At 45.4% G+C, this 13,711-nt stretch overlaps 5 protein-coding genes across 5 annotated transcripts; 2 read left to right on the top strand and 3 right to left on the bottom strand.

The window, feature by feature from the left end:
* Positions 1-351: 351 nt before the first annotated feature.
* Positions 352-1,103, bottom strand: C8R40DRAFT_1169135 (uncharacterized protein; the record flags this gene model as incomplete). Its single annotated transcript, XM_046231328.1, has 2 exons — positions 352-902; positions 956-1,103. The coding sequence occupies 2 exons, from the start codon at positions 1,101-1,103 to the stop codon at positions 352-354; spliced, it is 699 nt and encodes a 232-aa protein (XP_046087696.1).
* A 905-nt stretch (positions 1,104-2,008) lies between these two features.
* On the bottom strand, positions 2,009-2,673 carry C8R40DRAFT_1068399 (uncharacterized protein; the record flags this gene model as incomplete). Its single annotated transcript, XM_046226006.1, has 4 exons — positions 2,009-2,071; positions 2,140-2,218; positions 2,312-2,466; positions 2,551-2,673. The coding sequence occupies 4 exons, from the start codon at positions 2,671-2,673 to the stop codon at positions 2,009-2,011; spliced, it is 420 nt and encodes a 139-aa protein (XP_046087695.1).
* A 2,572-nt stretch (positions 2,674-5,245) lies between these two features.
* C8R40DRAFT_1169133 (uncharacterized protein) lies at positions 5,246-5,822 on the top strand (the record flags this gene model as incomplete). Its single annotated transcript, XM_046231327.1, has 2 exons — positions 5,246-5,305; positions 5,358-5,822. 2 exons carry the CDS (start codon positions 5,246-5,248, stop codon positions 5,820-5,822), a joined length of 525 nt encoding a protein of 174 aa, XP_046087694.1.
* A 1,956-nt stretch (positions 5,823-7,778) lies between these two features.
* C8R40DRAFT_1169132 (uncharacterized protein) lies at positions 7,779-8,445 on the bottom strand (the record flags this gene model as incomplete). The annotated part of the gene is made up of 4 exons (XM_046231326.1): positions 7,779-7,841; positions 7,911-7,989; positions 8,084-8,238; positions 8,323-8,445. The coding sequence occupies 4 exons, from the start codon at positions 8,443-8,445 to the stop codon at positions 7,779-7,781; spliced, it is 420 nt and encodes a 139-aa protein (XP_046087693.1).
* Positions 8,446-11,584: 3,139 nt separating this feature from the next.
* On the top strand, positions 11,585-12,852 carry C8R40DRAFT_1042116 (uncharacterized protein; the record flags this gene model as incomplete). The annotated part of the gene is given in 4 exon segments (XM_046224056.1): positions 11,585-12,070; positions 12,124-12,295; positions 12,351-12,547; positions 12,565-12,852. 4 exon segments carry the CDS (start codon positions 11,585-11,587, stop codon positions 12,850-12,852), a joined length of 1,143 nt encoding a protein of 380 aa, XP_046087692.1.
* Positions 12,853-13,711: the final 859 nt, after the last annotated feature.

Here is a 13,711-nt window from a genome sequence, read left to right as displayed (position 1 = left end):
GACAATACAAAATCTATATTATGTAGGTGATTTGAAAAATCGAATCCACTCGACCGTTTAAGGCTATGTAGATTCCCATACATCAACCTCTACCTGAAACAAGATAACAAGTGATCGGAAAACCCGCGCCTGCTGGGCCAAGTATATGTACTAGAGTAGTACCCTGAGGCAAATGTTTTGTGAAGTCTTGGAGGCGTACTGATACGCCAGTCATTCCGTCTAGTTCCATATTACAGAAAGTGATGTACAGAACAGCGCATCAGCTTAATACAATCATGGCAGATGGATTGGAGACCCACCCTTTCAGATTCATTCCCATCCATTTCATTTGACTTCGACAAGGACAGGACGCTAAGGACTTCGAAAACCTCGAGGAAGAGCATGCACAAGGGCTACCTTATAGTTCATCAACTCTTCGTTGTACTTCAACCACAGGTCATCGACAAAGTCGAGAGACGCATCTTCTTTAGGTTGTTCCTTCAACTTGCCGACAATCGTTTCTAATTCCCGTCTATCAGCTTCAGTGATGATTTTATTAATCCAGAGAATGATTATCTCGAGCTGTGTGTTCGCATCTACTTTCTCTATGCCATTGAGTATCTCGTCACATTTGCTTCTGGTTGAGTGGTCGTGAGGGTTCCTCAAAATATCGAAGAGGGCATTCCAGGTAGGTTTAGCCGGAGGATGTGAGTTCGATAGGAGCTTTTGAAGCCTGTTTCTAAGCGGCCCGTATTGCACTAAAGCGTTTATCTGAGAAAGTATCGCTCCATTTGGCGTTTGAGAGGTGATGTCGGAGTGGATATAGGGTTCGGGATGACGGTCGAAAACAGGGCTTTTGGGTGATCCAAAGGGACTGAGAGTATCTCGTTCTTCACCCTCGAGACCACTGGCAATAGAGAACCCTATTGAGGCAACTGGTTCGAATTTTGATCATCTATAAAAAAATTTGGTTTACCTGAGGAGGATGGCAATGACGAGCGCTTTCCATATGTGAACGACCGAGCTACGAGAGCGCTGGAAAGATCTTCTGGAACTGGGACTGCAAGCACGAAGACAGCTCCGAAAACAAAGAGAGCAACAAGAGCGGCGTGTGCATGAACCATATCGGGATTTTTGTGTGGTAGAACTCGAATAACGATAGCGTTGGATTCTTATTGGACCCGAGGTGATGTACGATTTGCCTAATGGTAGTTCAAAGACTGAAGAGACCAGCTCTGAGAATCCAGGGAATGACTGGCCGCCTCTTTTCAATCATCGTTGTTTTCAGGGTTCTGGAAAATTCGGAATCTGGAAGCGGTTCCAACTTTGCGAACCTGTTTCAAGCTGCACAGGTCTGCACAGCTGCCAATAGTTTTTTTTGAAACGGAAGGCCCTAGACCATATAGACGACAAGCTTGAAAGGGCTACTGACTCCTGAGGGTCAAACCTGCGTCGACCGTCGTAATGACTAGAGATGGCGGTGCTGTACGAAAAGACGCTGTGCGGTGACCGGTGACGAGTCGGGTTTCGGATTGTGCAAGATCGTACATTCACCCATTCGGGTCGGTTGAGGACGAATATTACTGAACGAACAAGGATTCATTGCGAGCAAAGTATACAACTTGAATGTCGAAAGGAAAAAGAACACCTCCAACCTTTGGATTCCACACACTACAACTCGACCGGTACCACCCCAATCCAAGTCGTCACCGTAGGCATGATGGCGAAGATGCAAGGAAATGTCAACAAATCAAAGCTTGGTATTATTCATACGGGCGGATTTTAGAAGGAAACCGTCTCAACGAATCGAAGTTCTTTACATATATCGAGCAAGTCATTCAAAAATGATTTATTTTCCAGCTGGAATACACGAATACATACACATACCGCGGGTTCCAAGGCATTGTGTTGAACAACTTCAATGGTTCCCCGATATGAAGTTCATACAATGAGAAGACAATATAGAAGAACGACACCATTTGAATCAAGTAAGTGCTCAGCCTTTGTGGATGCTGGTGGCAAGTAAAGCCTAGACAGCGATAGGAATGAAGTTGAACTGAGTCTTGGCAGTAGTTCCTGTAACGCGTACGTTCTGCAAAGATGAACGCAAGGCGAAGCTACGTTAGCTCCGGAAGGAATGAGTTATTATGCATGACTTACATTACTGCCATCGACACCCCAGAAAAGCTGAGTTCCATCGCTGGTCATGACATATCCGGTCCAATAGGTGTTAGAAATGCTAGGAAATGAATGTACAAATCAGCCCATGATCTTCATTTTCGAGCTCTCCCAGTGGCAAAACTGTGGACACTCAAAAAAAGACACCACTTACAGATTAGCTCCCGAAATGATCCATTGCTGGGCGATAGTTCCAGCATCAGCGACTACATTGTTTCCCGAAATAGCAGGGACATTCGGTGTCCGAGCTTGGGTAGCAGAGCTTCCAGTCTGGAACGATGTGATCACTCCGTCACCAGTAATTTGCCACTAATGTCGAGATCGTCAGTGATGTTTGAAACAAGAACGGAGCGAAAGGAGTCGATGGTCTACGCCGGAGCCTTGTTCACTTACAACTTGAGCGGTAGAGGTATTAACAGTGATGTTGCCTCCAGCAGAAGCAGGTCCTGCAACCTTCTGGCTGGTATTACTGGTGACCTGAACTTGGTAGAGACCGGGAGGAACAGCGACGGACATGATGAAAATGAAGAGCTTGACTGGGTTGGTGTGAGTGAAAGTGAGTGAGGATAATGAGATGATTCTTGAAGGCACATTTTCTTCAGTCTTTATACCCAAGACGTTCAACCAAATACGGAAGCTTTGTAAAGATATGTGAGTCTTGCTCTGACGATGAGAGAGTTTACCCGCTTGGGTAGGACAACAAGTCGTCGACGCGTTGAAATTGGTGCATGCCAGCTTTCTGTCTTCCTGTCCAGATTCGTTTCGGATGAAGAACACCACCGAGCCAGATTAGTGTAAGCACTTAGTTATTGTGCATACGCCTACCGCTATCGATTATGGATATGCCAGCCTGGAGGTAATCGCTGGTCATTGTGACTCATAGAGTTCGAGCGGACTCAGGCCCAAGTTCCAAAATTCCAAACTTCAACAGAACCAGAAAACTCATATGATTCACTAAAACCAAATACAATGGCAAAAATGATTTAGTCGATATATGACCTAGTTCTGATTTATGCTCCACCTTTATTCCAGAGGGTGGTAAGATTTCACTCTGCGATTTACGACAAAGAGACTCCGATTCGCAGACCGTGCCTTTGTCGTAAGACTTTCCGAGATCGCTCAATGGGACTGTGATGGGACCGTGTCGTTTCCTCCTTTTCCTCCAATTGTAAACAATATCTAAGAATCTTCTCTTTTGCCTCCGTGAAATGATTCTGAGTCCTAAGAACAACTTTAGAGCATTAGCAGAGGGCTCTTGAGGATACCGGCAAAGGAAAGTCATTTACTTTGAGAGCAAGAATAACTGTCAGCCAGGGCCAGGATTCACCAACAGCCTTTGAGGTCAAAAACTACTCTTGAGAGATTCGTTGGCAATTCATTTGAATATCTCAGATTTTTTCTCTCAAGCACTACAATTGCAGGCACGCTAAAACCGCAGGTGCACGTTGATACGAGATTGGGAAACAACATACGGAAAAGGAGACAGAGATTCTAGCCAACATTGAGATCGAAATGACCTTTTGGATTTCCTGATTCAGCGCTATTCAACTAAGACTTGAAGTGTTAAGCGTGCCGTGTATTTTGACAGTCGCGAGTTGCGCAAGGGATGATCTGTTTTAATATAGGTAATTATTCATTAGCACGCAAGAATGAAGACAAATCTTGCACCACACTTACCAAACCGTACAGGAATATTGTAGTCCTGATTCCCATGTCTTGAGAAATTTGACTCTAAAAGTGAATGACCCGAGCAGCCAGCCTGACGCAATGTCCACACTTTAGGTGGATGACCAACATAGAAGCAACTTCCATCGTCTTGGCGAGAATCAGTCCCTTGAGTGACATCTTTCGCCAGGAGTTATAAGGCAGTTCCACTGAGATGAAGTCGTGAATGTTGGGAACTGGACCTTGGCTGCCACCCTCTTGCGTTTTACCGAAAAGACAACAGCTTTCAATTTTTGAAAGACCGTGACAAAGGTAGAGAAAGATAGATCGTTTGGAACCCGCTAATCATAACTCAAATCACGGTGCAACAATATTTGGAGGAGAGACTTACTATATCTCCATTTGCTACTAGCAAATTAATAATAATTATCAGGCATGTAAAACATGCCTAGTTTTCACACGAAATACAGCAGCATCCACTTCAGCCGAGAGTATTTAGCGACGAACCTTGGATAATTTGTGTGCGAAGTGCGGCGCCAGGCTGTCGCACAATTCTCCTGCAACTTGTACTTATAGGTTATGGACGAAAGAGAGTCAGATACAGTGATCCGACAGTGGAAGAGTCACTCTACATGATGCGCGCCTCTGTGGTGAAGGAGCCCGCAAAATCTCAATTACTACTTTAAAAGATTAGAGGGCTTCTAAGAAGCGATATGGAGGTTGCACAAGCTGGTTTGAGGGCCTCCCGCAATTGTATCGAAGATTCAATGAGCATAATTCGAGCAATTCTTCTTCGATATATGATCGTTTTGTCGAAGGCACGGGGGAGGCTGAGTGTAGACTGGAAGCAGCATTCCTCCAGAAAATTCCATCACTTCCGAAATAGATATTAATACAGCATTTGAGGTTGTCGGCGCGAAAGCAGTCTGTAGGGGCCCGATAGTGCTCAAACGTCCCATTTGAACATCTCTTTCCTGAACTTCTTCCACTTTCTGAGTCTTTGCACTCAAAACATTCTTGAAGGTTACAGTCTAGCCTGAGTTGCATAAGTATTCTCCCTCGAACAACGTGTCACTTGAGAAGCACGAAATTGCAGCATGACCGACCATTTCAGCAGCACTGCAAAGAACGCAGATCCAGTCAGTGGGATTCAGCCCAGATTTGATCAAGAAAGTGAAGAGATTGCGCAGAAAATAAGTAGTACGATGTCCTCTGCAGGAAATTACTTTTGACGTGTAGTTTTCATTGAAAGAACTCGAAACTCAGTCTCCAGCAAAAATCCCTTTATTTCCCAGCGCTACTTTCAATTCCCGCATCCATGGCGTCTATTTCAGCAAGAGGTCCACAGGATACTATTACATACCACACGCATTGTTCAAGTCACAACTTCTGTTGAGATACATACCTTCCAAAGCTACCATCCATGGATATCCCAGACGAAGAGATCTATAACCCGTGCCCGCGTCCGAATCCCGCAAAAAGTGTGAGCAATGTTCGCACTGCTTGTTCCGTTTTTTCAAACTTGCTTTCCACAGTGGATTAAACCTGAAGACCTTCCAAAATGTTCCACGGAAAAGACGCTTCCTGAAGAATACCGCTTCAACGTCCGGCGTTGGAGGCTTGAGCCCGGATACATCAAACCTCAGAAATTATTCTACGGGTTTGGTGTGGACATACAAGATTTTATCGACTACCACCAAAGGCATCAACTCCCTCGACCACCGCCAATGGACAACCGAGCGAGTTTGTGGCACTACATCATGGACGACGTTATAGAGGACTTAAGTGCTCATTGTCGCTTCAAGCTCCAGCGTATACTACCTTTGTCACCAAAGTATGATTACGCGATTGTGCTCTATAATTCCCATCACATTAGCATCACAGAGCTGGAGGACGATGAAGAGGAAGATGTTATTCGGATTATAAAGGAAAGATTCGGTGAATACCTTGCCGCACAGAGGCCGCAGTGGTTTTTCCTCCTTATGGATTCAATCCACTGAATACATGAACTGAATCTCCGGCAAAGCCACATTTGGATTATTGTCTCGTCTTCGCTTGTTATTTGACAGGATTCCGTATCATACCCGTACACTTATCACGAAGTACCCAATTTTTCATTTTACTTTGGTGCTCCCACGAGGACCTTCAAACACTCTGAAGTCTGCGCTTTGCTGCCACTATATTTGGACAAGAAATTGACCTCTGATGAAGATATCTACAAACCGTGCCCGCGTCCGACTCCCGTGAGCAATGTGAGTGGTGTTGTGACTGCTCAGTGTTTCGTTGTATCATCCTCGCCTTCCTCAGTGGATTAACCCGAAGAGCATCTGAAGTGTCCCACCGAAAAGACGCTTCCTGAAGAATACCGCTTCAACGTCCGACGTTGGAGGCTTGAGCCTGGATACATCAAACCACGAAAATTATTCTACGGGTTAGGTGTGGATATACAGGATTTTCTCGACTACCAGAGGCATCAATTCCCCCGACCACCGCCAATGGACCAAGCGAGCATGTAGCACTATATGATGGACAAATTCATGGACGACTGAAGAGCTCATTGTCGCTTCGATCTCCAACATATACTACCTTTCTCACCAAAGTATGATTACGCAATTGGCCTTTATAATTCCTACCACATCAGCGTCACAGAGTTGGAGGACGACGAAGAGGAAGATGTTATTCGGACCATAAAGGGAAGATTCGGCGATTTTGTTGCTGCCCAGAGACCGCAGTAGTTTTTCGATTTTACCCACTGAAGCTATCGACCGCATATTCAGTCTGCCTTGACCAGCTACTTTCCGATCTCATTAGTAGGATAGGCACAGTAGCTTCGAACCCTCCTGTCTTCTCGTCCGAATCTTGTGTAACGATTTGCGGTTTCTTCTGTGGTGCGCGCCATAACTGTGCTCAGTTGTCGGCTTTCAATTAAAGTACCCCGACAAGTATGTTTTCTTCATTTCCTTTGCCGTCCGTTCTTCTGGCACGTACATCTCCTGTATACTGGACGATGCGCTCGAGCGAGAGGTCCTTTGCATGAAACATCACCCTTGCTGCCTGGGATGTCGATGTCACGCCTGCTTCCCTAGTGCTGGGCGCCGCCGGTCAGTATAGAAAAGTTCTATCGCATCGGAGTTAATCTTCACAATCATTTATCTGCAGCTTTCAATGTGCGTATTGACTGAATATTCTCAACATCCTTCCCATTGTCTTCTGCCTCAGATGTATGCTTATTCAAATCCATACACCAACTTCCCTTCCCTCTCACTAGTGGATGACTGGATCACAAGCAGCCTTTAGAGTGGCACAGCTTCTACGGCTTTCAAGGCTAAATCTGGTGCTGCCTTTCTAAACGGAATGTGAGATCTCTAGTACTTGTGCCCCCGCGATGCCCCGGGATTGCTTCAGACTTGAATTCCTTCATCGGATGTTCAAATTAGTGCTGTACAACGTTACTCAATGGCGTTAAACATGATATCAATATGGTATCAACTTGAATGTGAAGTAAGCCTGTGTGATTCCTACAAAAAACCTCGAAAATCTTAATGTCCTACTTTTTCTAGGAGAGGTAAGGAGTGAAATGCACATGGGCTGACCTGCCAACATCAATCATGTTGGCTTTGTGCATTGCATGCAATATTGAGTCGCTGCGTTGTGTATTGAACGCCCTCAAGGCTCGCAGATAGGTTTTGAGGATGTGCTGATAGCTATGTACAGTAGATGTATGCGATAAGAAGTATCAAGCACATCGATGTACGGGTTTCGGAAATTGTGTTTGAACAAGATTTATTTACCAGCTGGAATACATGAATATGTACACTACAGGTTCCAAGGCATTGTGTTGAACAACCTCAATGGTTCCCTGATATGTTCATACGATGAGAAGAGAATATAGAAGAATGACATTATCTGGATCAAGTGAGTGCTCAGCCTTTGTGGATACTGGTGGCAAGTAAAGCCTAGACAGCAACAGGAATGAAGCTGAACTGAGTCTTGGCAGTAGTTCCTGTAACGCGTACGTTCTGCAAAGATGAACACACCGCAAAGCTACGTTAGCTCCAGAAGGGATGAGTTCACCATTCAAAACTCACATTACTGCCATCGACACCCCAGAAAAGCTGAGTTCCATCGCTGGTCATGACATATCCAGTCCAATAAGTGTTAGAAATGCTAGGAAATGAATGTACAAATCAGCCCATGATTTTCATTTTTGAGCTCTCCCGGTGGCAAAAACTGTGGGCACTCAAAAAAAAACACCACTTACAGATTAGCTCCCGAAATGATCCATTGCTGCGCGCTAGTTCCAGCAGCAGCGACTACATTGTTTCCCGAAATAGCAGGGACATTCGGTGTCCGAGCTTGGGCAGCAGAGCTTCCAGTCTGGAACGATGTGATCACTCCGTCACCAGTAATTTGCCACTAATGTCGAGATCGTCAGTGATAATTGAAACAAGAATGGGGCGAAAGGAGTCGATGGTCTATGCCCGAGCCTTGTTCACTTACAACTTGAGCGGTAGAAGTGTTAACAGTGATGTTGCCTCCAGCAGAAGCAGGTCCTGCAACCTTCTGGCTGGTATTACTGGTGACCTGAACTTGGTAGAGACCGGGAGGAACAGCGACGGACATGATGAAAATGAAGAACTCGACTGGGTTGGTGTGAGTGAAAGTGGGTGAGGATAAGGAGATGATTCTTGAAGGCACATTTTCCTCAGTCTTTATACCCAAGACATTCAACCAAATACGGAAGCTTTGTAAAGATATGCGAACCTTGCTCTGACGATGAGAGAGTTAACCCACTTGAATAGGACAACAAGGAGTTGGGGCGTTAAAATTGGTGCATGCCAGCTTTCTGTCTTCCTGTCCAGACTCGTTTCGGATGAAGAACATCACCGATCCAGATTAGTGTAAGCACTTAGTTATTGTGCGTACGCCTACCACGATAGATTCATGGATATGCCAGCCTGTAAGTAATGTCTGGTCATCGTGACTCATAACCCAGTTCAAATGGACTCAGGCCCAACATTCCGAACTTCAGCTTTCAAATACTTGGAAGAACCACAAAACTCATCTAAAACCAAATACACTGCTAGTGGCAAGAACTTTTTTTAGTCAACATACGAGGTGAGATCTTCCTTTGTTTCGGAGGGTGGTGGTATATTACTCTGAATACCTTGGTCGTAAAACTTTCAAGTTCTGATTGGGGAGTGTATTTTCTGTCCAAGAAAATTCTTATCTGCCTCCGTGAAATCATTATGAGTCCTAAGAGCGAGTTGAGAGCATTAGCAGAGGGTTTCCCAAGGATGCCGTTACTGACTTTGAGTTCAAGATCAACAATCATCCAGGACTAAGGTTTACCAATAGTTGGGGTCAACCATTGCTCTGGAGAGATTCAATTCATTGAGTCTAAGGTTTCTCCCAAGCAGCGTGCGCGCTAGAACCAGTAGGTGCACGTTCGACATGGTTGGGAAATGTCCTACAAAAGGGGGGACGGAGATCCCAGTCAACGATGAGATTGAAATGTCCTTTAAGATTTCCTGAAATCTTCTAAAGTTTAGACCAGCATGATTAACGGAATTCAGTACTATTCACGAAATAGAACTTTAGATCTTAAGCGTGCCGTGCAATTTCAACAGTGGGTTGCCCGAAGGACAATCTGCTTTAGTATAAATGATTATTCATTAGCACGCAAGAATGGAGACAAATTTTGCGCCACGCTTACCAAACCGTACAGGTACTTCGTAGATCTGATTTCCAAGTCTTGAGGAAGCGCCCGAGTGAATTTTCTGGCGCGATGTTCACGCTATAGCAGCGAGGAAGCTCTTATCAAGAAACAGTACCTTGGGAAATATCTTTTCCCTAAAGCACAACCCGCGATTCCGCCGAGATGTTGGAGGACTATACCTTGACTATGACTTTTCCCGCTTTTCCTGGAAAAGGGGATGTCATTGAATCTTTCTAAGAAGACGAGGAGAGGGAGAAAGATAGGCCGGTTGGACTCCATTCTGCTTCCAAAGCTCCTTCATGCGCTTGGCTGATAGAATCAGCTGCAGGAAAATTTGGTTGGGATGTTCAAGGTACTCGGTAAGCCACGACCAGCCTAGTGCGGATCTCGAGACTTGCCAGAAATCAAATTGAAGTGCAGCAATATTTGAAGAAAAGACCCATACCTTCATTTGCCAATCAGGTATGTAAATATGCCGGGTTCTCGACGCGAAATAATCAGCGTGAAGAAGTTGCGTGTCTACAAGCCCTATAAACGTAGCGACCATCAGTTGAGCCTGTTAAAGCACCATATTTATTTCGGAATATCGTGACGAACCTTGGATACTTAAAATTAGCGTGGTTGAAGTGTGGCACTTCTCCTGCAAGCGAAAGATCAGATTGAGGCCCAGTCCTGTATCGACGTCGCTAAACATAATGCGAGCCTCCGTAATCAATTTAGAGCCTGCAAAGTTTCGAAGGTAGTTGATACTTTGAAGCATCCGAGGGAGTTTCTGTGAAAGCTGTAAGAGCTATGTAGTTCTGTTACGGCGGAGTCGTGTCTTTCCAGCTCTGCTCCTCCAAATCGCCCGGGATCGAAGATTCGGTCGCAGCCGATGAGTGCAATTCGGGCAATCATTCCTCAACGTATGGTTGTTTATTCGAAGGCGCGGAGAAGTTGAGACTCGATGCAGCTATGGCGGAGTTCTATCTTTCCTGCCCTGCTCCCACAATCAGATGGGCTGGTGTAGGCTGGTGTTGAAGATATGGGAGTAGCCAATGACTGAAATTCGGACTGTCCTTCTTCGAGTAATCGTTCATGAAAAGGTACGGCGGATGTTGAGCCTATACTGCAAGTAGAATTTGAGACGGTTTTGCAAGCTGTATACGCCTCCTTCAAAGCTGCGACATGGTGCTCCGCAGGTTTCATCAGGATACTGATACAGCATTTGATGTTGTCGAAAGAGCAGATTGCGAGAAGCCGACAATAGATCCCTCTTCCTTCCTCTGGTCATCTCTTTGCAGAACTTCCAATTTCTGATCCATCGTCTGAATCTTTGTATTCAAAATATTCCAATCATTCTCCAAAGTTGCACCTCTGGCCTTAACATCCTCCCTCAAACCACGCGTCACTTGAGAAGCACGATACCTGGCAGCATGACGGACGATCTCGGTAGTACTGGAAAGGACGCTGGGCCGGGTGGCATGCAACCCAGATTTGACCAAGAAGACGAAGAGATTGCGGGGCAATAAGCAGCGCGATGTTCTTTGTAGGAAATTTCGACCCGCAAATTTCCAGTTTTCGACCTATGTAAAGGCACCTCAGTGACCTCACACCGATTGGTTAGAGTCAAAGAACAGGAAACTGCCGTGATTCATTCCGGCAAGAGTTCAGCACTATTTTCGATTCGCAGAAAGTGAATTCCTAGTCTCGCCAGCCATGAAAAGAAAGCTCGAAACATACTCTCCGGACCCCCTCCACTTGTGGCACATTTACTTTTGATACCACCTGCTCTGATTTGAGCGTACATTCAACGACCAAAGGATAAGTGAAAAAAGAGGAATAGAGTTCTTGCGTATATACTATCTCTGGCAGAAAGATAAGGGCAGAAAGACCTAGAAAGACGAGGTTCCTGAAGATCTGTCAGGTACATAGTCCGAAGCAGAATGTGAATTCTGACATTTAAACATATCGTCAAGCGTGCAGGCAACGCATGAACTTGAAGGAAATGTGCGGCGGTCACGGGGCTCAAACCCGGCCTAACAACCCTCTTTCAACCCAAACATGTTGATCCAAGGCCTGTCGCCGGGCGAACTTCCTAAATCTGATGATATACTGCACTTTTTCCTCACTCCCGGCCATAAGAGTGTCTACGATCTAGTTTACGCGGCTGAGCGGTTGACTTTGCTGACAACAAAAGACAATAAAGCCAAGCTCGTGAGCCTTCGAGTGCTTGGTTATCTAGTTCTTCTTGCTCCAGGGCCAGATCATAAGGCACTTGCGGAGATTGCTACTGCTGTGAGAACCACAGACTTGAGTGATTTATATGTCTTGGGGGAAATTTATAGCGATTGTTTTGTCCGTTCCTGTGAGTTGTACCGCAATATTCAAGGTACGCTCACTGACATACTTTTAGTCTATAAGGTTAAAGGTTCTCAAACTCCATTCACCCCAAGCCATCCCAGTCGCCCATCGTTTGATGCTCGTGTTCAAGAAATCAAAGCAACTATACTTCAGGCCCCAAAAAATCATTCCGAGGCCAAAGATAAAGTCGGTTATACGATGTTGCTGGTTTCAGTACATTGACCAATCGTTTCACCTAGGCTCTTGTACGTGATGGTTATCGCTGTGTCGTCACTGGAACAATCGATACAGAGTGCAAAGGTTTTTTCGATCTCACTGAGCTCAAGAAATCCGGTACACTTCGAACAGAGTGCGCTCATATCATACCAGAAGCTACGTACTTCGGTTTGGATAAAGGAAAGACGGTATGCCGTAGCATCTTTTGATTTTCTGTATACATCGATTGACTTAATTCTATCGCAAAAAGATTACTCGGCATCAGTTCTAGCAGTGTTCGACCGCTTCGGGGTTCAGTTTGACAAATTGAACGAGGGGAACATCCATAGTTTATGGAATGTTATGACTTTGGTTCAGCCAATTCACGACTCTTTCGATAGGCTAGAACTTTGGTTTGAAGCCACAGTGAGCATACTCCTTTACGCCTTGACGGTTTTCTCATCGTTCGTGCTCAGGACAATGAGCACGAATATTTCATCAAAACAACTGATGAAACCAACCGACTATTGTCAGAATTAAACGGGCCTATCACGCTAACATCCTCCGACCCCAATGTTCCTCTTCCAGATCCGAAGCTCCTTGCTTTCCATGCTGCAGCTTGTAGAGTTGCATATCTCTCTGGTGCCACTGAGTATATGGAGGAGATACTGAGAGATTTCGAACGCTTGAATGTATTAGCAGAGGATGGAGGGTCTTTGGCAATTCTGGAACATGCCTTTTTCCAGGCAGGATTGGTTCGAGTTGAGGTTTAGAATCTTTGACGTTGATCAGAAACCTCTACTGCAGTCTATCTCCCGCATCGGAGCCGCGGCGTCTCTTGCTTAGCTTGTCTATCTTGGTCGCAACGAACGGTCCTCACATCTCACGGCTGGGGCCCCCCTGTGATTATCTCCCCTTCCTGAACTTCATCTTTCCTAACAATCACATTTCCCCGCCTCTCTAAGAAACACCCCTATTCCATTCTACACCGTTCTCCCCCGAATTCCCTTGCTTACGCAGTCAGTAACGAATATTACTCTGTGTTCAGAATCATGTCGGCTTTTGACTCTTCCCGAAATAACAAGCAAGAGATGAAGCTCTTACTCCGTCGCGCAGTGAACCTTCGGGAAACGGTTGCTGGCATATACTAGAAACAGATAATGCTCCAGCTAAAAAACTTCGCGCTCGACAACGAGAACGAGGAGACCCGGCAGAACATCATCCCTTTGCGAGATTCTCCTCTTCTTGCTTGCATTAGGAATGGGTCTACACGCCCAACTGCGGGTCTCCAGGAGGCTTCAAGTAGCCTATACGCCCTGAGGGCTTCAAAATCGGTCCTTTGCCCAAAGACTGGTTCAATGTACCTTCGGACATCGATACTAAATTCCAATCCCTTCTAGACTGGATGCGTGCGGGATACGCAAAGGGCAAAGATGCACATGCTATTGCATATGATAGGGACGCTCGTTAAATTTATGTCGAGTTCCCCGCACCCATTTATGCTATTTATTCTGTCGATAACTGGTGTACGACTCGACCAGAAGGGCTTGGGCAGGTAAAAGCCACTTTCTTTGCCATCCAATAATGGACTTGTAGTTTAAATCGTCTCTAACTTTACTTGTATATTCACAC

This window comes from Lentinula edodes (genome assembly GCF_021015755.1).
Source record: "Lentinula edodes strain Le(Bin) 0899 ss11 chromosome Unknown C8R40scaffold_12, whole genome shotgun sequence".
Classification (NCBI taxonomy): domain Eukaryota; kingdom Fungi; phylum Basidiomycota; class Agaricomycetes; order Agaricales; family Omphalotaceae; genus Lentinula; species Lentinula edodes.
The sequence above is the reverse complement of the archived record's forward strand: the minus strand, read 5'-3'. Positions and strand labels throughout refer to the sequence as shown.